The sequence below is a fragment of the Xiphophorus maculatus genome, chromosome 7, assembly GCF_002775205.1.
Source record: "Xiphophorus maculatus strain JP 163 A chromosome 7, X_maculatus-5.0-male, whole genome shotgun sequence".
Classification (NCBI taxonomy): domain Eukaryota; kingdom Metazoa; phylum Chordata; class Actinopteri; order Cyprinodontiformes; family Poeciliidae; genus Xiphophorus; species Xiphophorus maculatus.
Genome location: NC_036449.1, coordinates 11,725,699 through 11,749,715, shown reverse-complemented (window position 1 = coordinate 11,749,715; position 24,017 = coordinate 11,725,699). Strand labels below are relative to the sequence as shown.

General features: G+C 39.3%; 1 protein-coding gene across 4 annotated transcripts in view; it reads left to right on the top strand.

Annotated features, from left to right (window-relative positions):
- LOC102225605 (probable phospholipid-transporting ATPase IH) overlaps positions 1-24,017 on the top strand; it is a 39,760-nt gene that overhangs the window by 5,695 nt on the left and 10,048 nt on the right. For 2 of the 4 annotated variants that reach the window (XM_023336277.1, XM_023336279.1), the window contains exons 2-26: positions 7,978-8,100; positions 8,335-8,424; positions 9,433-9,513; positions 10,002-10,109; positions 12,593-12,721; positions 13,195-13,298; positions 13,405-13,455; positions 14,440-14,504; positions 14,586-14,667; positions 14,782-14,932; positions 15,034-15,231; positions 15,325-15,498; positions 15,641-15,807; positions 17,051-17,122; positions 17,950-18,023; positions 18,142-18,245; positions 19,422-19,603; positions 20,028-20,261; positions 20,355-20,532; positions 20,629-20,731; positions 21,401-21,546; positions 21,892-21,951; positions 22,900-23,027; positions 23,123-23,258; positions 23,724-23,747. In XM_023336277.1, coding sequence (XP_023192045.1) covers positions 7,978-8,100; positions 8,335-8,424; positions 9,433-9,513; positions 10,002-10,109; positions 12,593-12,721; positions 13,195-13,298; positions 13,405-13,455; positions 14,440-14,504; positions 14,586-14,667; positions 14,782-14,932; positions 15,034-15,231; positions 15,325-15,498; positions 15,641-15,807; positions 17,051-17,122; positions 17,950-18,023; positions 18,142-18,245; positions 19,422-19,603; positions 20,028-20,261; positions 20,355-20,532; positions 20,629-20,731; positions 21,401-21,546; positions 21,892-21,951; positions 22,900-23,027; positions 23,123-23,258; positions 23,724-23,747 — 2,964 coding nt within the window. The remainder of the gene's footprint in view (positions 1-7,977; positions 8,101-8,334; positions 8,425-9,432; positions 9,514-10,001; positions 10,110-12,592; positions 12,722-13,194; positions 13,299-13,404; positions 13,456-14,439; positions 14,505-14,585; positions 14,668-14,781; positions 14,933-15,033; positions 15,232-15,324; positions 15,499-15,640; positions 15,808-17,050; positions 17,123-17,949; positions 18,024-18,141; positions 18,246-19,421; positions 19,604-20,027; positions 20,262-20,354; positions 20,533-20,628; positions 20,732-21,400; positions 21,547-21,891; positions 21,952-22,899; positions 23,028-23,122; positions 23,259-23,723; positions 23,748-24,017) is intronic. The other 2 variants (XM_023336278.1, XM_005798044.2) reach the window with 1 other exon arrangement.

Genomic DNA, 24,017 nt, shown 5'->3' with positions numbered 1-24,017 from the left:
CAAGGTGATTAAAATGTAATGAGCAGTCCAGTCAAAGCCTTTTCAGACAGAGAGAATAGTCTGCTCTCATCAAGGTCACAGCCCAAATGAAGCTTAGTAATGAATTAATAAATCAACTTCAGCCATTAAAGGATGGTCTTTTAATTTAGTCCGGTTTACTCCAGAGAGAGCAGGTCTGAGGTCTAAAACGTTATACTTTGTCACCTTGTCTTCACCCATTTATTCAGATAGAACTGGAACATGTTGTTCTTTTGGTGGAAGAATGTATTTTATGGTCAGTTCTTAAGTTTGTCAAGACATTTTAGATATTTTATTTAAATGAAATGCTTCATAGCTATTTAAATTTTGCTAGCGAGGAAAAAAAGTTGTTTCACTAGATTTTTAATAGTGTCTTACTTAATAAGTCTATTCAGTAAAAATAGTAAAACTGAATCATTTACAGTACTCTAAACATTTATTGGCAATCCTATTAAAGAGCTTAAAAATAAAGGAGCAATTTATTGCAGTAACATATTATCACATAGGCCTGTCACGATAGCAAATTTTGCTCAACGATTAATTGTCTCAAAAACTATTGCGATAAACGGTAATATTGTTTGAAGACCTTTTTACACTGATTTAATGGAAATGACGTAATAATGCATGCGATTTCCTGCCAAAGATAGATACACTTTGTTTTCAAAAGAACATTTAGCACTGGAACTGATAAACAAAATAAACAATACAACCACAAACAAAAATAAAATGGATTCTCAGTCTCCATCAACAAAAAACTCACTTGAAAAAAAACCCAACTAAACAACATAAAGCCAAAGTGGAAATAAATACTGCATTCAACCAAAAGAGTGCAGATAATGAAGTCTGTATATTATGTTGCCCTTCAGTAATAATTAGATTTAAATAGAGAAGATGGGCACATCGACTACATGATGCAATAATTCACACTACATGATTTTTTGCTCCTATTTTTCCCCTTACAACAATCTTAAAACGTTGGTCTTTCTCAGATTGTGTGGTGTGTTATGGTAGATCATCGTTGCCGCTCCGATCCAAATCAGGGGTTTTCCCTGACTGTGAGCTTTAACGCAGCATGTTGAATGTGACAGGCAGCCAATCAGAAAGCGCGGATTCTCCTCAGTGTTTTCTGAGGGGAATCCCAAACAGCTGACACGGCGCAACCCGACTTCGGATATGATATGTGGAAATAACATTAATGTTTATTCAACATGCAAAGAATATAGAAATGACAAGGGGAGGAGTTGGAGCGAAATTGCTCCCGCAGATAAACCCGGTAACTTTTCAGCTGTTCTTCGTTAACGTGACATAAATAGGTTATAATGATTTTCATTCAGTCAGGACTGACACTGGCCACATGCATTGCAGGTAGATTGTAGTAAAGCATTGACTAATGCCTGGTTTTAAAATTAGTTCACTGAACTTGTAGCCATTATTTTGTGCAAATTGTTGGACACCACACGGCAGGATCGAACCCGATCGAACCTTTATACCTAGGATTTCTGTCGGCTAATGTGTGGTCTCAGGTTTTGAAAATGGGCCGACAATCGACCAACAGCTCTAAGATCGTGTAGTGTGAGCTGGGCTTTACACTAAGGAAATGATAAGGGGGGGTTCAGTGGAGAGCACCGGAGTTGAGCCTTTTTTCATTCGGTGTCATTAACAGAAAGAGAAAAAGGCCTGAAGAGACGATAATGCCGATAATTAAAATGATGTCGATAGTTTTAATTTATGGTACGATTAATTGATTTATTGTTTATCGAGACAGGCCTACTATCACATTTTATTTAAGTACATTGAGTGGGTGAGGACATCAAGATCTCACATTAAAAAAGTAATTGTTTGCAGCAAAACCCCTGCAAACAACTAATGACTAAGACATTCTTTAAAATAAAAAAGCATATGTTACATAAACATTTCAGTTATATTTTAGTTGTTCAGAGTGTTCAGGAACTTTTTTTTAAAGATTTGTTTTGGTACTTGTGGCCTTTATTGAACAGTCAGCTTAGACAGAAAAGAGGGTAGACATGCACCAAAAGGCTTGAGTCCGGGAATCACACCTCGGATAACCACGTTGAGCACCACAGCCTCTGGATATGGTGCACCTTGTTTGTAGCAACTTTTAAATACCAATCCACTATTTCCTGTTCCCCTGATGTATAGATTTGATGTGACACAAAGGGCCATTTCTCTTAGCCATTCTTCAAAATGGGAAAGAGACTAAAACATGGTGTTTAAGTAAATCAGACGTGTGCTGATATTTATAAAATCAGGAAATGGGTTCATGAAAATGCTTACTCATCTGAGCTTTCTCATTATAAGAGCTGGAGGAAGTGTTACAAAATACAAAACTTGTATTTACTGGAACTGTGGCCATCAAGCCAGGACAAGGATCCAGTTTTACTACATTAAAGACATTGGTGCAAGGAAAAAGGTTGACAAATCTACATTGGCAATGAGAAAACGAAGCTGAAAATTTGAGTCCGTGTTGTTTGGTACTCGTTTTTTGATTTTATATTAGTCCCACGCTGCATGTGTGACCTGTGTCCCATTCTGTTCAAGAGCCTTTTCTTGTCTGGTATTAACAGTGATGATGCGATGCCTCAGACTTTTGCAGTCTAAGAGCTCTATGAGGTCATGATCTGTATTTGAAAATGCTGGTGTGTGTCACTGTAGGTTAAGTTGATGGATATCTGAACTCTGACCTCTAGTTCCTGTTCTGTGCACACATCTTTGCATCTTATCTTTGAATAAAAAGTAAGCCTGCAGTCACCTCTCACCGAAAAGTTGGCGAATACACTAAAAGGCATGTTTTGAAAGCCAGGACACTGTCTGCGAAAGTACATTGCTGTTTGTCACTGCGACTAATGGTTAAGGGCGGTCTATTCCTGTCTGGTGCACCCCATGGTGAAGGGGCCCTTCTGTAGAGACAGCACCTGTAGGTGGCAAAATCGTGCAAAATGTGTGCTTGGTCTGAGCTTTTTCCGCTGGCCTTTGTTAATGTCATGGAAAACGATCTTTTAACTACAGTGCATGTGATCAAGGGTAATCTTTTGACGTGGTTAGCAAGGCTCAAATGTCTGTTTTTATTATTCTGAGAGCCATTATCAACCGGGTAGTAGCTCATCGACGTCAAGAGCAGTCAAAATGAGAGCTTTTTTTGAATGCAGATTACGGTGGCAGGGGAAATCGGAGAGAGCGGAGGGAGTGAGGAGAAGAAGCACAGCTGGATTAAGGAGTTATGTAACGGTTGGATCAGAGCGAGTCAAGTGAGGGAGAAAGCTGGGACATCATCTGAATACAAATGTTGAAATTCAAAAGCATATTCAGCCTTTGACTTTTGTCTCAAGTATTTTGTCAGATGCATCATCAGGCTTTTGGTGGATTTTCTCCCCACTGGATGTACAGTTTTAACTTTGCACTATGCTGATGTCTAAGCAGAAGCCGTTTTTAAGACCTGCATTGGATTATTCCAGAGGTTATTCTATAAAAGAGGTGTAGTGATGCATTTCATCTGATGAAAAGAGACAATTTTCAACATTTGTAGATGCTGCAATTAAAGATTTGTGGCCGACTCCCGATCTCCAGTTATTGTAAAGTTTTGATTCTAAAGTTTAAGCAAACAAAAATAACTCGATGTTGTTATTTGGAGTGACTAATATAAACTGTCTTGGTTTATTGTTTGAAACCATGACAATTTCAAATACTTTGTAATTTTATTTTTGATATTTTTAAGTTAGCATTTTGTTTGACAGAGATTGTTGTGAGCTTAATTGTTGATAGGGGTACACCGATATTGGGCCATTATCAATATTAGATATTAATGTTACTGTTATATTTACTAATATTACATATATTAAGTATAATTCTCTTGTCTTTTAACACAGGCAAAAATTATGACCACCGACTTTGCCTCTCTGCTTCAGTTAAACCAACCCATCCCTGCATCACTATTACTGTCACCTGACCAAACAAATAACTAATGTGACAACAAGATATAAACATCACTTGTTAATATCGCTCCAGTTTTACTTTTCTGACCAGTACTGACGTTAAATAATGACTGATATTGGCTATTACTGATTTGATATATTGAGCATTCCTAATAACTGATTTTCATCTATGTATTTTAGATAATAATCTGCATTTGAGTAATACCTTTTTATTTAAAGTCAATTCAATGTAATTTGAGTTTAATAGACTAGTGATTGTTTTAAACAATAAGGATTTCAATGTTCATCAAAACAATTGTAATTTTTTTTTAATATAATAAAATTAGAGCTGTCCAAATTTTGGACTATTTATATAAGTAGTTAGTGCTGTTGGCATGATTAGCTGTAAATAGCAGTTTCTTAATGGCGATATTTCCTAACACCAAATCTTCTTTGTCAAGTAACAACATCTGTATAGAAGACTGGTACTGTTAGGACTTAAGTGTGGTGTGTTCACTAACTGGACAAATATAGGATTCTTTAGATTTCAACTAGATAGTCATCAGTTAGAGCAAGTGATACTAAAAATGGTCCACTTTCAGCTTGTTTGTCTCTAGATATACAGCTTACAAATTTAGTATTTTTGTTTTAATTGATTAAAAGAAATGATTAAAAGTGCTGAAGCTTTTAACACCAGTCACAAGTGATGCTAACTGGAACTGGATAGGACATTGCAAGAGAGACTCAACCTAGATGGAAAATACCTTGTTTTAGGTGCAACATGACCAAAGAAAAAGCTTATCACTTTTAAGATAATGTGTGAGATGGCAACATTTTTTCTGTGGAGAATCATGACAACTACCCTGGTGTGAGACTGGGCAGCTTGCAGAAACAAACTTTGGAAGTTTAGCAACATTTTACAAGATCAGTAAAGTGTTTAGTCAAAAAAAAGAAAGAAATTTGACTAGCTCATGTTCTACAGCTTAAAAAATAAAGAGCTTTCAACTTCCCTCTGCAAACTGTGTTAATAAACCACAGGAACTGACCCAGGATTTAATTTCCAACAACTAAAGACGTCACCCCATTCAAAGAGAACGAGAGTCGGTCTGTTAATGCCTGAATCACATCACTGGTCCCACCTTAATAATCTCATTTTGAATCCATTTTCACATCAACAGATGAAGGAGGGAAGTCATACTCAGTTTACAGTTTATATAATAAGTGTCTTCCTTTTAGTCTTGTTTCTTTGATGCATGAACTTGCAGACTTAGTCTGATGTTGAGAAAGTGTTACTATGCTGTTAATGGGAGACATCTTTATCCTTTTTAGCTGGTTAATGTTCTGTTCTTTTATCTGCTTTAGGTGCTGTGTCAAATTTCACAGTTTTAAGGTTTCCAAACACTGTGAGGATACCATGACACCACAAAAGGTGCTCAAGTTTGTGTGTTAGTCATAGTTTTTGATTGGCGGTAAACCAGAGGTCTATTTTGTACTTTTTATTGAGTTTTTGATCTTCTTTAATTATAAATCAAATCTAACATCTTAGGTGGTTCAAACTTTAACTGAATAACCTGAAAGAGATCGCCTCAGCATTAAATAAGGACATAAAACACAGTATTGCAAATACGTTTTCAGTGGAGAGGTGATGTTTTTTTTTTCAAACAGGAACAGTAAATGGAAAAGCTTCAGATGATTGCTTAGCTTATTTTACCAATAAATCACGCACCGAACGTACATTTCTTTCCATTTACCATGATTGCATAAAGTCTGTATTTATAGCTGTATTTGTTTGCTTCCCTCACCTTTGAGGGATTTGCTAGCTTAAAAAACTTAATGAAATTGCAATGAAGTAAATTTATATGAAGCAACTTTATTTAAAAGTATATTATAAATCTTTTAAACTTAAATGCATTAAACCCCAGAGCGGTGCTGATCCGTGATAAGTAACGTTTTCCTGTGTTTATACATCCTGTGTTAACAAGAGTAGTCCATTAAAGCTCAGTCGGAGAAATTTGATCTGTTGGTTAATGAGGGATCTTTGTTCAGCGTGCTGTGGTCTTCTACAGTGGAGGAAGTCTAAACCACGATGGTTTAATTAAGCCAGTTAATGACGGGTATCTTTTATTATCTTTCTGCAACAGAAAGGAGTTGAGGTAGGCTTGGGATCTGTCTGCTAAAGCATGCAGATAAAATAAAGACCATGCCAGAACTAGAAATACTCTCATTGCTTTTTATAGCAACATCTCTGAATTTTTAAATAGCAGGCCTCCTGCTGCTGTATCTTTACAATTCCAGCGTTCAAACAGAAACTAACTAGCTAAAGAGAGCCAAGTCACAGCACAGTAAGGAAGCTGCAGTGGTGGAATGCTTCACTGTTATCACGGACATCGAGTCATTGCTGATGATTGATACTGATGCAAAATCAGCCCACTTTGGTGATAAAGACAAAGCTTCCATATCCTGTAATGAAGCAGGAAGCCAATTTGTCGGATGGAGCCCTGAGGTAGAGAGAGGGGAGACTGGGATGAGGGTTGATCCAAATCAGTGGGAATTGATGACCAGATAACTAAAACCCACAATGTAGTCTCTCTGTCTTTCTCAATCCCTGCTCTGCAGTTCCTCTCTGTCACGGTGTGACAGTCACTGCCAGGAGACGCTGGGAACAAAGGCAGAGAGCCGTGTGGACGGAAATGGGAGGATATGAGTGACAGAAATGACAATTTGTGTATTAAGTACAGAAATGTTAAAATTGAGGCTCATGCCTTTTCTGAATATTTTCAAATTGTGATATTTGGGGGGGGGGGATTTAATGTGTTAGTCACCTTTTACTGCGGTTATTGCTTCATTTTTTCATGGTATGTCTCCAGAGTTACGTCTTCTCTGATTGATGCTCTTCTTGCCCTGTCAGTTCAGGTGGATTGCCATGTAGGTTTGCAGTAACGCCATACTAGGATAATGGATTGAACAGTGTTTATTGCTGTATAACCTAACCTTGCCTTTAACTTCTCCCTGCTCTCTCTCTGACCTGTCTGCTGTGTTTCTTGGTCTTCGTCATCCTGTTTGTTCACTAGTGTTTTCTAAAAAAAAAAAAAAAAAAAAAATCACTGACACACAACACATTTTTGTTTAGTAGATTTTAAAATGTGTAGAAGTTCAAGGGATGTCAATACTGTCTTTCACTGTACATTACTGTAGAGGCTCATAGCTTATATTTTCAGTGTTTTCCTTCTTGGTGCCTTTTTCATAGTTTGTGTTGTCATAATCTGTTCTTTTCACTTTTGCGCTATGCTTTTCTTATTGCTCCTGCTGCTCGCTCTGCTCCACTGTCAGTTTACATTTCGCAGTATCTACTGGGGTTATGTTGCCTTTACTAATCCTTTGGTGGGGTCTTAACTCAGCTCACAGCATTGACTACGTCACTATTTTTACCTCATGGCACGATCCTGTTCATAAACAATGAATAAGTATAGATCTGTGGCTGTGGGCTTTTCACCAAGTAATCTATGCCTTTATTTCACTTTGGTCTGTTCACAAGGATGTGCTGGTTGCCCTTAAAGCCATATTTAAAACACATCAAGGTGGAAAACTTAATTTGGAGTAACATCACTTCACTAAAATAGTGCAAAATTGCTTAAGTTGTATAGAGCACATTGTTTATTTTTTGATCAGTATTTCTGTAAGTCTTGCTTTATTAGCCTTTGTCAGTCATTTTGCGCCACCCCAGGCCATAAGTCTTTATTCTTTTATTATTCTTGGGGCGATATCTTGCCACAAGATGTATTGCTTAATGAAGGGTGAGAGTTGGTGGAATTCCCTGGAATAAACTCTCCAAGGAGCTGTTTTGTTGTATTACAGCTTATGAGATCCAATGTGTTTTCCTTCGCTTTGCTTTGAGTGCTGTACATTTAAGCAATGCTGTAATGGGTAGCATAATGGAGCAAAGCACAGACTTTAGGAATAGTTTAGTTTAATCATTTCTTTGTCTCTGTGCTGCTATTTTTATCCCGACATTCTCCTGTTTTATTGTCAGTGTGCAGGGGAGGAGAACTGGGTGGACAGCCGGACGGTGTACATCGGCCATAAAGAACCCCCTCCGGGAGCTGAGGCCTACATCCCTCAGCGTTATCCCGACAACCGCATCGTCTCCTCTAAGGTGAGCGATCCCCAGCCTCTGCCACAGCGTAGTTTATCTTCATGCTCCTATTCCGTTTCAAATCCAGCCAACCGTGTAATATTTTCTGTCACATTTTTTGAAAAAGGAAACTATTCTCTCGACTTCCGCCTGTCAAGCTGTACATGTTTTCTGGCGAAGAGAAAGTTTGTGATGTGCCACTGATTCTCGAACTGCATCAGTAGTTTTTTTTTTTCCCCTCTCTTTATTCCACAGTACACCTTCTGGAACTTCATTCCCAAGAACCTGTTTGAGCAATTCAGAAGAATCGCTAACTTCTACTTCTTGGTCATATTTTTGGTCCAGGTAAAATTTTTCTTTGAGTTAAATAATAAAAAAAAAAAAGCAAACCAAAAAACTGTCAACTTTTGGTTTTGTGAAGAATTCATCTCGAAGCCTCTAAAGTTACTTGAAATTACCTGTTTCGGATACATCATTGCCTTTACTTTGGATGACGTTAGCTTGTGTTTGAAAAGGTAACCAAAAACTTTGCTAAAGATGCTTTTTTCCAAAACAAAAAACTACAAATGTTCCTTACATTGTGACAGATGAATGCTGTGATGGAAGCTCTCTTGGTTTCATATTGATAGCTAAATACTTGAGCTACAAAAACATGCTATGGCCCGCTATAGCCTGTCCTTTCTGTTAGCTTCATTAGACTCCTTCAGTGAGTAGGGTGTCAGAACTGTTTCTTCTTTTTTACTGTTCATTATTGACATGTCTGGATGGTTTTTGAGCTGTTTTAAGGAACCTTAAGACAACCTTTGTTGAATTGTAGGTTTGTTAGAGCACAACCAGCAGTTTACTATGACCAAAAAGAGCCTTACATCTACTCATAGTACTTTAGTTCAAGGTTATGAAGTCTATGTAACAAAACAACTCAGTTAACTAATTTCTTGCACAATTAAAGTAAAAACGTTTAGACTCATTATGTGCATTTCAGACATTATCCTGGCAAGTCCCAACCAGCAGTTGCCTCAAGTCATGGCTATTTATTTCCACCAGTATCATGTGAAATATTACACTCTCTCTCTCACATGAGAAACTGGGTGTGGCACACCAGCTCGATTTCTATTGTTTAATAACGGAGGAAAGTAAAATCTTATTTTTTCTGTTTAAAGGCTTATTTTCACCTGTAAATGGATTCAGTTCGATGGTATAGATACAAAGTTTGGTGCTCTTTTAGTAATTTAATGAGCTTCATCTTCCAACCTCAGCTTTGCTTCATTCCATATTTTCCTCCCTCCTCTTTGTGTTGCCCCCTCTTCCACCTCCCCCTCTTTTCTCCCTCCCATTTGTCCTTTCTCCTTGCAGCTCATCATCGACACCCCCACCAGCCCAGTCACCAGCGGCCTGCCCCTCTTCTTTGTTATCACCGTCACCGCCATAAAACAGGTAGGACGGACACAAATTAACCCGGTCTCTGGAAAATATCGCCCCAATAACTACTGGCCTCAAACAAAAACACACACTCTCCCAAACAATCTGCAGCTGCTCCATTTCCCGTATGCACACATTCCTCTCCTGGTGAGAGGACATACTATTGAATAAGTCTGGTGATGTGAAAAATATGATAATGAGTGTTCTCTTCTGTTAATCACTTGAGCGGAGGATCCCGTGGCTCTGGGAGATACATCTCCAAATAGTGAGCGATTAGTGATAGATGAAGTCGTCCGAGCTTTACGGGACATTAATCTAAAACATGGCATTTTCACTTAAAATATAGAAAACGGGTCAGTAAGCAAACAGAGCCCAATACTAACTTATTACAGAAATCCTCCAGTTCTTGGGATCGTATGCTCCAGCACTCTGCACAGGCATCATATTTTTTTTATACCTTTTCAAATTTGCTTCCTATTTCTTTCTTGCTGCCTTTCTGTCAGGGCTATGAAGATTGGCTCAGACACAAAGCTGACTGCTCCATAAATGAGTGTCCGGTGGACGTGGTGCAGCAGGAGAAGGTGGTGAGGACGCAGAGTCACAAACTACGGGTAAGAATGGCCTCATTAGGCCGGCGCTGCACCTGAGGCCACAAAGCAACACTGCTGCACTGCTGCAATGCTCACTTTTTTCTAAAACTGTCGCTCCCTCTCCCGCTATGCTTTCCTCTCTGCAGAGCTTTCTGGCTGTCTTTCTTGTCTTTCTGACCAATTATTGGCTGTAAAACTGTTATAGGCCATTCCCTCGTGTGAGGTTCTCTTCCAGGATGAACAATGCTTATGTATTTTGTAAATCATAATATTCTTGTCCTCATATTCTTGTCGCCGATGAGGAGTAGGTCAGTCGTTGGTGACGTGACATTGTGTTCTTCTTGATTGAATTATTAACGCAGTGCCTTGCAAAACCATTCACACCTCTAATTGCCTACATTTTGTCGCTTTGCCTCACTGGGTTTTATTGGGATTTTATGAGTACTTTTACCAGTAAGTAAAGACATGTGAAGTGAAAGGAAACTAGGCCACGGTTTTCAAAATCTTTTTCAAATAAAATCTGAAAATGTGGCAAGCATTTTTATTTAGTCCCACTGAATAAAAACTTTGTAGAACCACCTTTTGTTGGTTTAAGTTCAATGTTCCTTTGCATCCTCTTACAGGTTTACCCAGTATTCAGCACCATCCATCCGTCTATCCATAAACCCTTGGCAGTGCCACATCATGATGCTGTCACCACCATGTTTCATATTGGGGAGGGTTAAGTGTTTTTTAGGAAGTCATGCACCATTTTCCTTTTTATTTTACTATTATGCACTAGTTTGTGTTGGTCTGACATAAAATCCCAAATGAAAGCATTGATGTTTTTGATTTCAATATGAAAGAATGTGAAAAAGTTAATACGGCATCAATACTTTTGTAAGGCACTGCATATTGTACCTCAGTAATGTCTTGATTAGGAATGTACTATAAATTGGTAGTAACGGCTGGTGAACTCCAAAGACTGGATTTTTTTTTTTGAAAGATTTCCTTTTTTATACTTTTACAAACATAGCACACCTATATCTTTAGGCAGTTTCGCCCATTCTTCTTTGCAGTTCTTCAGATGGTGTGTTTATATTTGTTTGATGTTGGAATCTCGTACAACTAAGTCCCAGTTTCAAATGATAAAAAACAAACAGATCTAATAAACTGAAGGGATCATAATATCCATTAAGAGAAAGTAGTTTCAAGCTGTGAAAAACTTTATGAGATGTAAAGGTAAAAAAAAAAGTGCAGGTAAATAGTTATCAACTACTGCTATCACAAAAGTTTTAATGCAAGGTTGCCATACTGGATTTTGATGTTGCTGCAGGTTGGAGAGCTCAGATTTTTCCTCTCAAACTTCTAATATTGATGGACTTTGATGGGTTTTTTTTAGAACTTAATGCTCAGAAATTTCAACTTCTGAATAAAATACAAAGCATAGTTAAATGGAATCTTTCAATCAATCAAGGTGCTGTTTTGTTTTTTTTTTACTAACATTTTAAAATCTTTCAGTATGGTGCCTTAGAAAAATATTTCCAGAAGTGGTGTTAAATGTTTGAGAACCTCTTATTTGGTGACCCTGAATTTAAGCAAGTCCATTCTTTTGCCCACCCTCTAATAAACAACCAAGTAGGAACTGCTAGTAGCAATAATATAATAAAGTTCTGCTTCCCAGTAACAGAAACAGTGCTGACTTCCAACATTTTGTCTTTGAAAAGCCATTAAAAACTAACACATGTAGCTGCTTGTTATCCATGCAGACAACCTTTCCCCACCATCCAAGGATCTAATGAAAACAGTGTCAGGCTGTTTAATGTGACTGATCTAGCTCATCAGATCTATTGATTCGGTCTGCTATATTTCAGACTTGTAGCACCATTTTGTCAGCAGGTAGGTAATGAGCGCCGGTACATCTAGTTTCTGCTGCGTCTGCTGCTTGCTGTGAATGTGCAGAGACTGTGTGGGACATTGAGGGTCAGCTCAGAATATACAGCTTCACCATAGCTGCCAGGCAATAAAAGGTTGCACAGCACTATAGTTGCTCCTGTCATTGCAGTAGTTTTCTTAGTTTTTTTTTTTGTGAAGGTGATGCAACTTTCAAAAAGAAAAAAAAAAAAAGATTTCTTCCATCAGTGTTGCTTTCATCTGTCTCTTATTCATTTTGTTCTGTCTGTCTGTCCTCCAGCATTTTCTGTTCTCTTCCGTAGATCAAACAGCAAGGATTAGAGCGTGCGTTGGGAGTAGGAATAATGATGAATACATTAATCATAATAAATCAGAGAGCGTGTGTTATGTGTACGGTCACCGTGGAGACGGGATTTATTTGAGTTTAAGCTGCTCTGCTCACATAATCCGTTATGCAACTTCTCAATCCTTTGGAACAAAAAAAAACGAATAGTAATAGATGAGCAGATGGTTACCTACAGGTCTTTTCTGTTTTCTTTTTACATTTTTTCTCTAATCTTACTCCATCTGCTTTGTTATTTTACAAGAGCTGCTGTGCCTCTCCTTTTCAGGTGGGCGACATCGTCATGGTGAGAGAGGATGAGACTTTCCCCTGCGACCTCATCTTTCTCTCCTCCAGTCGGGACGACGGCACCTGCTACGTCACCACCACCAGCCTCGACGGGGAGTCAAGTCACAAGGTGCTCGCAAGAGACAAGTGATGACTTTCTGTCTCAGCCTCATTTTAAACTCGAATTAATTTAAGTTGCTATCTAAAATCATTGAAATTGTGAGTAGTTTTGCATCCTGAAAAGACTGAGAAGGTAATCGTCTACATCTTTGAAGTAGCAAAATAGCAAAAATTTTAAGCCAACAACACATGCCTGTTTGGACAGAACAATGGCTGTTATGCAATAGTATAAATTGTATTTCTGTTACTATTAAAAAAACAACTAACATACAAACATCCCTGATAGTGACTCATATCTTACTGCCTTCCTGCTCGGAAACATTTACCAGCTTATTTGCGGCCTTTACATATTGTTGAGATCGCTTAGATAAACTGCCCAAGTTAAAGACCAAATCAATCCCAGCCTCATAGTCGGTGTCTTGGTGACATTTTCCCCTGTCTTCTTTTTCTGCTCCCCAACCTTCTGCCACCTTTTTGTCTCAGACCTATTACGCTGTACCAGATACCATGGCCTTTAAAACGGAGCAGGAGGTGGATTCATTACATGCCACTATTGAATGTGAACAACCGCAGCCTGACCTCTACAAGTGAGTGTATCCCCATAGATGGATCGTTGTACACAGACCTTTTACAAGATGTAACCTTATGGCCATGGACATCTTGATTTAATTTTGTTTTCCCGCTTTGTTCCAGATTTGTGGGACGCATCAACATTTACAAGGACAAAGAGGAGCCTGTGTCCAGGTGGGCAGTTGTTTGTGCTGTGGTTTATTGTCTAAAATTGTATCTATATTGTATTTGTTTTGTTTATTTTAGCCTAATGTTGCTTAAATATTTCTAATTTGTCTGTAGCACTACATAATGCAACATTCAGCTTCCTAAACTTTAGAGGTTACTTTCCAGAAGTTTCATGGATCTTACCAGATACGTTTCTAGAAGTTTTATGATTCATGTAGTTTAATCATGCAGTTTTATGGAACTTCAATGAAGTTTACTGCATACCTTCCAGCAATTTAACAAGTACTTTATTAGGTACTTTGCCGATATTAGTAAGTACTCTGCTGGGAATATCTGGTTACTTTCCTGGAATTTGTCAGCTACATTGCCAGAATTTCATTGATTGATTGAATGATTTATTGACTGATTTTTTTTTAACATGTAAATGCTAATCAATAAAGCTTTCCTCGTACTATACCGGAGTTTATTAGGTGTTTTTGGAGCTTTCTAGATACATGCTTATGCTTACCACATAATGTACTTTTCCAAAACATACCAGGTCCTTACCTGGAGCTCAATGCATTCTTTTGAAGAACATTTTCGGAAATTCTTTGCTCCTTTCCTTACCATATACGTACTTGGATAAGTATTCCAAATAATATTCCAAAGCTTACCAAGTAATGTCCTGGAGCTTATCAGCAGTTTCTGTGGAGCTCCATTGTACTTACAGGTTACTTTCCTGCCGCTTGCCACGTAAAATACCAGGTGGCTTCCAGAGTTTTTAGGAAATTACCAAGCACATTCTTGAACATATTAGGTTACTTCCTTTTATTTATTATGATGAGGCTTTTAACTGTGTAATCTCCAGAACATACCTGATGCTTTCTTAGAACTTCCAGAAAAGATGTGGTAAATACAGTAAATTACAATCTGTATTATTGACTGCTATGCTAATAATTAGTTGGGTTTTCTGAACTCTATTAAAATAATGAATTTACTTTACATTTGCAGAACATTAGGAGCTGAGAATTTACTTCTTAGAGGAGCCACGCTGAAGAACACACAACATATTTATGGTATTACAATAATTTTGAGCATGCAGTTAAGCATTTGTAAACATTTTTGAAAAAAACTCACTTTTGTTTTCTGCTCCTCAGCTGTTGCGGTCTACACTGGCATGGAGACGAAGATGGCGCTTAATTACCAGTCTAAATCTCAGAAGCGTTCTGCTGTTGAGAAGTAAGATTAATGACGGAGGCCTTCCCACTGCTTGATTTAGAGTGTGTCTTTGGGGAGTGGTTTACTTCCCAGCTCCGTGACGCTGACCCCTCTTCACTCCATCACTCTCTGCAGGTCGATGAACGCCTTCCTCATTGTGTACTTGTGCATCTTGATCAGTAAAGCTGTGATCAACACTGTCCTGAAGTACGCCTGGCAGTGGTCGCCTGACCGGGACGAACCCTGGTACAACCACAGGACTGAGAACGAACGCCAGCGCCATGTGGTCTGTCCCTCACTCTCTGCATTTAATGGAACATTTAAGCAGCTATGTGTTATAATTTCCCTAAAGCCACATTCCTATAACATGTATCCTCCACTTCCTAGGTCATCCGAGCCTTTACAGACTTCCTGGCCTTCATGGTTCTGTTTAACTACATCATCCCAGTGTCCATGTATGTCACTGTAGAGATGCAGAAGTTTCTTGGGTCATATTTTATCACATGGGATGAAGAGATGTTTGATGAAGAGCTGGGGCAGGGAGCCCAGGTGAACACCTCCGACCTGAACGAAGAGCTAGGACAGGCATGTGGCTGGACACACTCAAGCAAACTGTATTGCATAGATAACTGAATGCAATCTTTATTTAAATGTGCTGTTGCTTTCACTTCCTTCAAGGTGGAGTATGTGTTTACTGATAAGACCGGCACTCTGACTGAGAACAACATGGAGTTTATTGAATGCTGCGTGGATGGCAATGTCTACATCCCACATGCCATCTGCAACGGCCAGATCCTCAGTGCTGCCTCCAGCATAGACATGATCGACTCCTCACCTGGGGGGTACAGGAGAGTAAGTTTGTTTTATATGTTACACATACAAACTTCTGTGTAGCTAGGAGAGATTTTATGTGATAGGCCAACAGAAAATAAAACAAAATGGAAGGAAAAGGATACATGTTTTGTAAAATTTAGTTTTATTTCTGTGTGTGTAGGAGTACGAGGATCTATTTTTCCGGGCGCTGTGTCTCTGCCACACGGTGCAGGTGAAGGAGGAGGAGACGGTGGATGGCATCAAAAGAGGCATCCATCAGGGCAGGCCCACTTCCTTTTACATTTCCTCATCTCCAGACGAAGTAGCTTTGGTGGAAGGAATGAAAAGGTAACATCATGATGACAAATTTTAGAACTTAAACAAAAGTTAAGGGAATATGTGATATATATTCACTTTACACGTACAGTACAGACCAAAGGTTTGGACACACCTTCTCATTGAATTCAATGAGAAGGTGTGTCCAAACCTTTGGTCTGTACTGTACACGTTACAAAGTCACATTTTTCCAGAGAAAGAGTTGAGTTTGGGTGATTAGCTTTTTCTAAATAATAAGTAGAAAAGTCCTCGGTGCATTGGGCAAAACTAGGAATGGATTCTTTCTTTAAAAGCATATTTTTGAAGTTCTGATACTTTTCACTCTTTAGATGTTTGACACATTTTATTCGTATCTCCCATTATTGAACAATCTGTGTTCCACATCAACCTCACATACACACTACAAGAAGAAACAGCCTTTTTTTATTGGCATTAAATCTGTTCTCATCTGTAAATCACTTTAACTAGTTTGGTGGTATGGTTAAGGTCATTGTCCATTTTGAAAATCCATTTGTGCTCAAGTTTGAACTTCCTGGTTGATGTTTTGTGATGTTATTTAATATTTTCTCAAATATCCTTTTCTCATGATGCTATCTGTTGTTTGCACCTGTCCCTGTTGCAGTAAAACATCCCTGGATTAAACGCAAATGTCATACTTTACATTTTCCATTGTAGGAAAATTATGTCAGTAATAATTTTAACCCTGATCAAAAATAAAAAGTCTCCATCTGCATTAACCACGAGTGCTTGACTAGCCAAAGTTGTATCATTCTTGAAGTAAATTTTGGGGTCGCACACAGTTAATCCAGGAGTCACAAAGGGCTCCCGGGCCTCACTTTGGACACCCCCGATGTAGATTTTTCCAAATTGTTTAAAAGCATAGTAATCTTTGTGTATTTGTGTACATTTCTGAGTTTAAAGAAAGTAACAGAAAATGCCATGTGTCATTAGTGTGGCATTTGCTAAATGGAAATACAGTTGGTTGTCCTAACTCACCTAAAACAGGAAAAGCTTAGTCTGATTTAATGTCAGAGTGACAAAGAATGTGGTATCGGCCTTATTTATAGTGTATGCAAGTGGTTTCCACTGTAACCTACACAGTATACAAGCACTGTACATACATCTCAGCTCAAGTTACGCAACATGCGTCACAGCATCTTCAGTCTTGCCACCTCCGAAAGACGCGACTGTTCATCTACATGACCTCTTTCTGTCACCCTCTAATTAATCATTTTCCCTCTGCTGTCTTTGCCAGGCTGGGTTACACCTATCTGCGACTCAAGGACAACTACATGGAGATCCTCAACAAAGACGACGAGATCGAAAGGTCTGTTTAATAAGTTGTTACACCACGAGAGATAAAACAGGATTAATCCAGCTGATGGAGTCCTGTTCATATTATCTGACTGAAGAGAATTATCTCACAGCTTGTGATACAAAAATGTTTTTTTTAATAAATCTGCGACCTCAGAAGACCTGCTCAATCAGATCAAAACAATTAAACTGATGAGTGAAACCGAATAATAGTCTGGTTCAATTCCAGAGAGGTTTTATGGAAATTCTCTGTTTTGATCCATTGCGTGTGTTTGTGTAAGCAACCTGGCCGTACATCACTGTCAGCGGCGGCCTGTCGATAGTGAGCTATTTTTAATGAAGCTGGAGAGAAAGGGGGAGAGAGGGAAGAAGTTGAACATTCTGATTCTAAAGTCTTCTTTAATTTTCTGTGTTTTCTTTTTGCTAAAATGCAGCACGTTTTTGTCCAATTCAATATATGTGTGTTGTTTTTTTTTTTTTACTGAATTAGAATCATCTGCAGTTTCTAAAGGAAGTCATTATGTTCGTTTTGTGCTGTAGATGAATAAAAGGGGAGTCGTATGAAGTCATTATTTAACAAAGGCCACCTCTGAAATCCTGAGCACATGTAAAATAACTATTCTGGCTTTAACAATATGCTCTTGCAGTGGAACCCAGCAGCCAGATCCAGGAGTACAGTGTGTACTCAGAGGTGTATACTTTGCAAAATCAGCCTAGGTGCTATTTAAAAGGAACCGTGTGGAAGGAGAAACTTTGTCTGTTTATGAAATTTGCCCTCAATCTAAAAGAAACCAAATTAGAAAAGGAGGTGAACACACTTCAACTCTGTCCCTCCTTCAGGTTTGAACTGCTTCATGTGCTGAACTTCGACTCTGTCAGGAGGAGAATGAGCGTCATAGTAAAGTCCATTTCAGGTGAGACGTTGCCACAAAGAGAGCGTCGCTTGCACCTTTTATAGATCCAAAATTAGAAGCTGGACAGTGCCTCCAGTGTGCTAACAGTGTTTGGCGCTGTTTCTGTGTGTGTCCTCAGGAGAGTACCTGATGTTCTGTAAAGGTGCAGACTCATCTATTTTTCCTCGAGTAGTGTCTGGAAAGGTGGAGCAAGTCAAAACCCACGTGGAGCAGAACGCTGTGGTGAGTGAATGTTTTTCATCTGCTGATTGGGTTTGAGGGTACATTGTGTCCATTTACACATTTAGCCACATGTTTCATGTCACACATTAAATCCTTAACTGTATATCTGAGGGAAAATTGACATTTAATGTGGTAATTAAAATTGGTAAATGTTAGGCCTGCCAAGCTGACAAATTGGGCTGGATGATAAATTGTCTCAGTAAGTTTTGCGATAAACGATGATATTGCTGTTTTGAGACCCTTTTCAAGTAATATATTGTTAATGGCACATTAAGGCAAATTTGCTCTCTCAAAGACTAATAAACTTTTATTTAGTAAAAAAAAAAAAAAAATCCAAAAATATCCAAAGTAAAAGACAACTAAATACCATAAATAAATGTAAATCATCAGAATGGAAATGATCAAGTTCATTTGAATTTGTTATGCGAATAATTGATTAACTGCTTATTCTGATAGGATTAATAAACATCTAGTTTAGCAAAAATCATCCCACAATAATACTTAATAGAGCTGTGTAACTACTACAGTTTTATGATTTAAATCATTTTTTAGATTATTTCACGTGTTTCAAGTCAAAATCCAGATCTAAATCTGATTGAGAACTGTGGCATGACTCGACAATTTGTTCCTATAGTTTTTCTCTATCCAATTTGACTGAGCTTGAGCTTTTTAAAAAAACAAGAAATCTTCACAAATTTCACTCTGTAGGCATGCAATGCTTGCAGATGCATAACCCAGAAGTCTGGCCGCTTTAATTAAAAAATCTTGCACATACACAAGCAGGATTCATCTCTTAACATTCTGCCTCCCTTTACCTTTTCCTATTGGTCTACTTGTCTGTCACCCATATATCAGACCCTGCAGAGCATCTTGAAACACGTGCCAATTTTTTAAGATCCACCTTCAGGAGAGTTTAGAAAGGAAGCTTTTTAGTGAGCTTATGTTGTTCCTAAAGTGGGCAAACAACTGCTATATATGGTTGTGGGCTGAAAGGGACAAAAGTTCAACTGAATATTAATGTTCCTTTGTTCAGAATGGTGTGGTCTTTAAAGAAGAAGTATTTATATGCTTTAAAAATTCAGCTTTGTCTATCAATCACATCTTAAAATGTATAATATCAATAATCTATTCATTCCTCTCCATATCTCTCTCTTTCTCTCTCCGCTGTGAAACCAGGAGGGGCTGCGGACTTTGTGTGTCGCCTACCGAAGGCTGTCAGAGTCAGAGTACCAGGAAGCGTGTCATTACCTGACCGAAGCCAAGCTGGCCCTGCAGGACAGGGAGCAGAGGCTGGCTCAGGCCTATGACGTCATCGAGAGGGATTTTGTCCTCCTGGGTGCTACAGCGGTGGAGGACAGGTTGGTCAATGCAGGAAGAGAGGAAGGGAACGATTTAGAAATGGTGCAGCAAGTGGACAGAAGGGGGATTAATGAAGCTTTACAGTAAATTTAGACAGTTGTCCTGACTCATGGCAGCAAAAAAAAGGTTCAGTATGAACTCTTGAGTGGTGCCTTTTGTTTGTTTTTTTTCTCTGGATTGTGCAGTAATTGAATATTTTTGTGCACAACGATAATAAGATTTAAGCCTCGCCCCTGACTGATTGATCAAGTGCTTGACAGTTTAATTTCCTAACAGATAAACTGCCGATGTGAAACGACAGGGTTGGGGTGGTCTTGCATTGAAAACTTATCACCCGTTGGTAATGGATTAACTGGAGCTTTGATTGATGGCGCTGCCCACCCGTGTGCACCCTGAAACACTTATCGACTTATTGATGAACAGGCTGCAGGAGAAAGCTGCGGACACCATCGAGTCGCTGCACAAGGCCGGCATCAAAGTCTGGGTCCTCACGGGGGACAAGATGGAGACGGCCGCCGCCACGTGTTACGCCAGCAAGCTTTTCCGTCGCAGCACCCAGATTCTGGAGCTGACCAAGAAGCGCACCAAAGAGCAGAGCCTGCACGACGTTCTGTTTGAGCTGAACAGGACCGTTCTTAGGCAGCGCTCCATATCTGGGTATGGAAGTCAGTTGCTCCCTGCTCCAAACCTGGTTAAGTTTGTTGTGTTGATGGATCTCCTTGATAAACCTTATTCAATCTCTGATTACAGGTTGTCAGTGGACTGCCTCGACTTTGGCCTGATTATCGACGGGGCAACTCTTTCTGCAGTACTAAAACCCAGCCAAGAGGTGTCTGGCCATGGGAACTACAGAGAGATCTTTCTTGAAATCTGTCGCAACTGTAGCGCTGTTCTCTGCTGTCGCATGGCACCGCTGCAGAAAGCCCAGGTGACATTGACTTTCTTTCTTCCTCTTTTATTTTCAATTGTTCTCCATATATGCCTAAATAACTCTTTCATCTGGCTTAAAACATTTCTCTGACAGATTGTGAAGCTAATTAAATCCTCAAAGGAACATCCTATAACCCTCGCTGTTGGCGATGGAGCCAACGATGTCAGCATGATCTTAGAAGCACATGTTGGCATTGGTAGGTTCAGTTGCTACCTTAAATAATAATTATCTCAATCACAAGATGTTTTTATATAGGTATTCCTGGTGACATCTGAGAAAATATAGTTTGTTCGTACATCCTGCTGTCAACCCAGCAGTCTATCGTCTATAGGTTCACCCATTTCTTCAGCCTGTCAGTTTTATTATTCATACATCCATTTATCTGTTTGCCCGTTCAAACACGTATTTATCCATCCCAAATTTAAAGTCTAACCATCTGCAATGACTTCATGGGGAGCTTTGACAAAAACTTGTCATTGAAAAACAAATAATTTTCACTTAATGTTTTCTCATTGCTCTGCAGACTATTAACACTACTAAGGACTGTTTGGGGTGCATTATTTTTATGGCTATTATAGTCAGTGTGTTAGGAGTTCATCTGCTGCATGCCAGTGCTATTTTCATCCTGCTGGATGCTGTATCTGTAGTAGACACCCACACCTAACGCGCTCAAGGTGCTTACAGAAAAGGGATTGGAAGCAATATGATTGAGTGAGAAAATGTGGATTTAACGCAAATTATGTCATTTGCAATATTTAGCAATTGTACCATCATCACCAAGTAATGTATGATCCTAGTAGAAACCCTGATTTTCTATTTCTGAGCTTACATTCCAGATTGTAAGTAAACTGTTTCTTTCCCCCAGGCATCATGGGTAAAGAAGGTCGACAGGCAGCCAGAAACAGCGATTATGCCATCCCAAAATTTAAACACCTGAAGAAGATGCTTCTGGTTCACGGCCACTACTACTACATCCGAATCGCTGAGCTTGTTCAGTACTTCTTTTACAAGGTAAGGGACAAATGCTTACAAACGCTTGTTTGAACTGGAAAAAATCGAGCCAAAACACAGATGACTGGATTTAGGACTCCAGTAATGTGCAACACTCTCCTGGATTCACGGGCGCAATGACCAGTGTGGGTGGCTTCCACAGCATGTAGCACTCTGCCAACTGACTCAACTTTTTCCCCATTTGGCATCATTGCTTTTTTAACAACCCACTCAGTAAGCTCATAGGGCATAATCTCACCATAAACAGGAATGTGTAGATAGCTGCATTTTTAGAGTTTCTTTATTTGTTTTTTGTGATTTGTCATTTGTGGTTTTTTTGTCTCTTCTCCTCTTAAATCATTGCAGAATGTGTGCTTCATCTTCCCTCAGTTCCTGTATCAGTTCTTCTGTGGGTTCTCACAACAGGTAGGTACTTTATACTCTACAGGAAAAATCTTTTTCCCATTGTAAGGTACTGTTGAAGCTTATTAGCATGTTCTGTTGAAGCTTATTAGCAATTTATCAAAAACACTACAATTCTAAAGACAATTTTATTTGTTAATGAAATAAAAACCTGGAAATTGGGAACTAATAGCTAGAGATCTGTAAAAAGTGATTGTCACCTTAAAGATTCCTTCTATTTATAAGAAGAAAGTTGACGTCACACAGCAGCACATTGTTTACGGTAGTAATAATGGATGCCGTCGTCTATCAATCGATTTCAATTTTATTCAGGAATAGGAATCAACAGTATTGCCACAAGATCCTAAAAACACACAGGAAGCTAATAAAAAGAAGCGCATAGAAACGGCCTTTTGTGGAGCGCAGACTGCAACTTTTGTAAAGAAGTGTATTGGATGTGTAGTCAGAGCCAAGATTGAAAGGATTGTGATGTAACCATAAAAATTTTAAAAAATAATACCATTTAAGCAATTTAAGTGTTTTTCTTATTTGGTTGCTTCTTGTGGTAGAAGTGTTGACCTCTGGTTTAATCAAGTCCACTTGTAGCTTGAGTTGTCAAGTATACGAGGGAATGTCCTCGAATCTTTGGAAGCAGCTGAAGCTGAGGGTCGTCAAACCCAGGTAGCCATCCCTGCTAGTAGAGATGAAACTGGGGGAAGGAAGGGAAAGGTGTCGTATCCTTCCCCAGAGCTATTGTGTAAGAGAGCAAGGTGTGAAAACACATCCTGTCTTTGGAGTTGGAGCGATTTGAAAAGGAAAAGATTACATAATAAAAGTGCAGAATTCAGAGTTTTTCTCTTTTTTTCCTTCTTGCGTGAGTTTCAGGTTATAAATGCATAAAAATCAGCTGGCATTGTTTAACAGAAACACTCTTTTAGTTCCTATCTCTAAAGCATCTCTGTCCCTTTGCAGCCTCTGTACGACACGGCGTATTTAACGCTCTACAACATCAGCTTCACCTCCCTCCCCATCCTCCTGTACAGCCTGGTCGAGCAGCACGTGACCATCGACACACTGAAGAGGGAGCCCTCTCTGTACAGGTGATGACGTTTGATTTGTACGATGCTGCGCCTTGTATCCCGTTTACCTTTATTTCTGCCGTAACACGTTTTCCCTCTCCCTCCGTGCATCTCAGGGACATCGCGAAAAACTCCCTCCTCCGTTGGCCCGTCTTCCTGTACTGGACGTGCCTGGGTGTGTTTGACGCGGTCATCTTCTTCTTCGGTGCCTACTTCCTTTTCGACAACACCACCTTCACCAGCAATGGCCAGGTGAGCTTCTGCATCTGCGTCGCCAAAGGCAGTGAGAAAAACAACAGACATGACATGTGCGTCAGAGGCATCAGTCATGGGGAGGATAACTGTTGAGTCTCCATGAACGCTCACTCATCTTCACCGTACGCTTTTAGGTGCAGCGACTTGACATAGTAGTCATGTTTTGTCTCTATGGCTCAGCACCAGTAAAGTTTCTTTCGCCGGAACATCGGATCTCCATTCATATCGACAACACAAGAGCATCTTTCTCTGTATTGTTAATTTGTATCATGTCAACTGTTTTTGATTGCCTTCGGTCCTGTTTTTTTTTTTAAGTTTAAACATCCTGAAATTCATTTTACCCTTTGTCCTGATTCTTTTCTCTTTTCTCCCCCTCCCTTTTTCTCTGCTTTCTCGCTCTTTATTTTGCTCCCCTCTTCCTCCTCCTCTCCTCCTCCTCTTCTTCCTCTTCTTCTTCTTCAGCTTATGACCACCAACACACAGATGGTAAGCCTGTCTCCCTCCCCTGTCAGCTCTCTCTGTCTTCCATGCCCCTTTTCAGTTCCTGTCGTCTTGTTTATACTTTCAGTTCATCCTCACTCCACCTAATCCATGCAACTCCCATTTGGATGTGTAGATTCCTAGCGCTTACGTTCCCCTCTAAATTTTTGCAACGCTCTGAATCCTGCATAGTACCTAATCTTAACCACTCTGCTGACATGGTAGAAATCCTAGAAGCTTCTCCACATTATCCCCGTCTTGTGCTGTGGTAGGGAA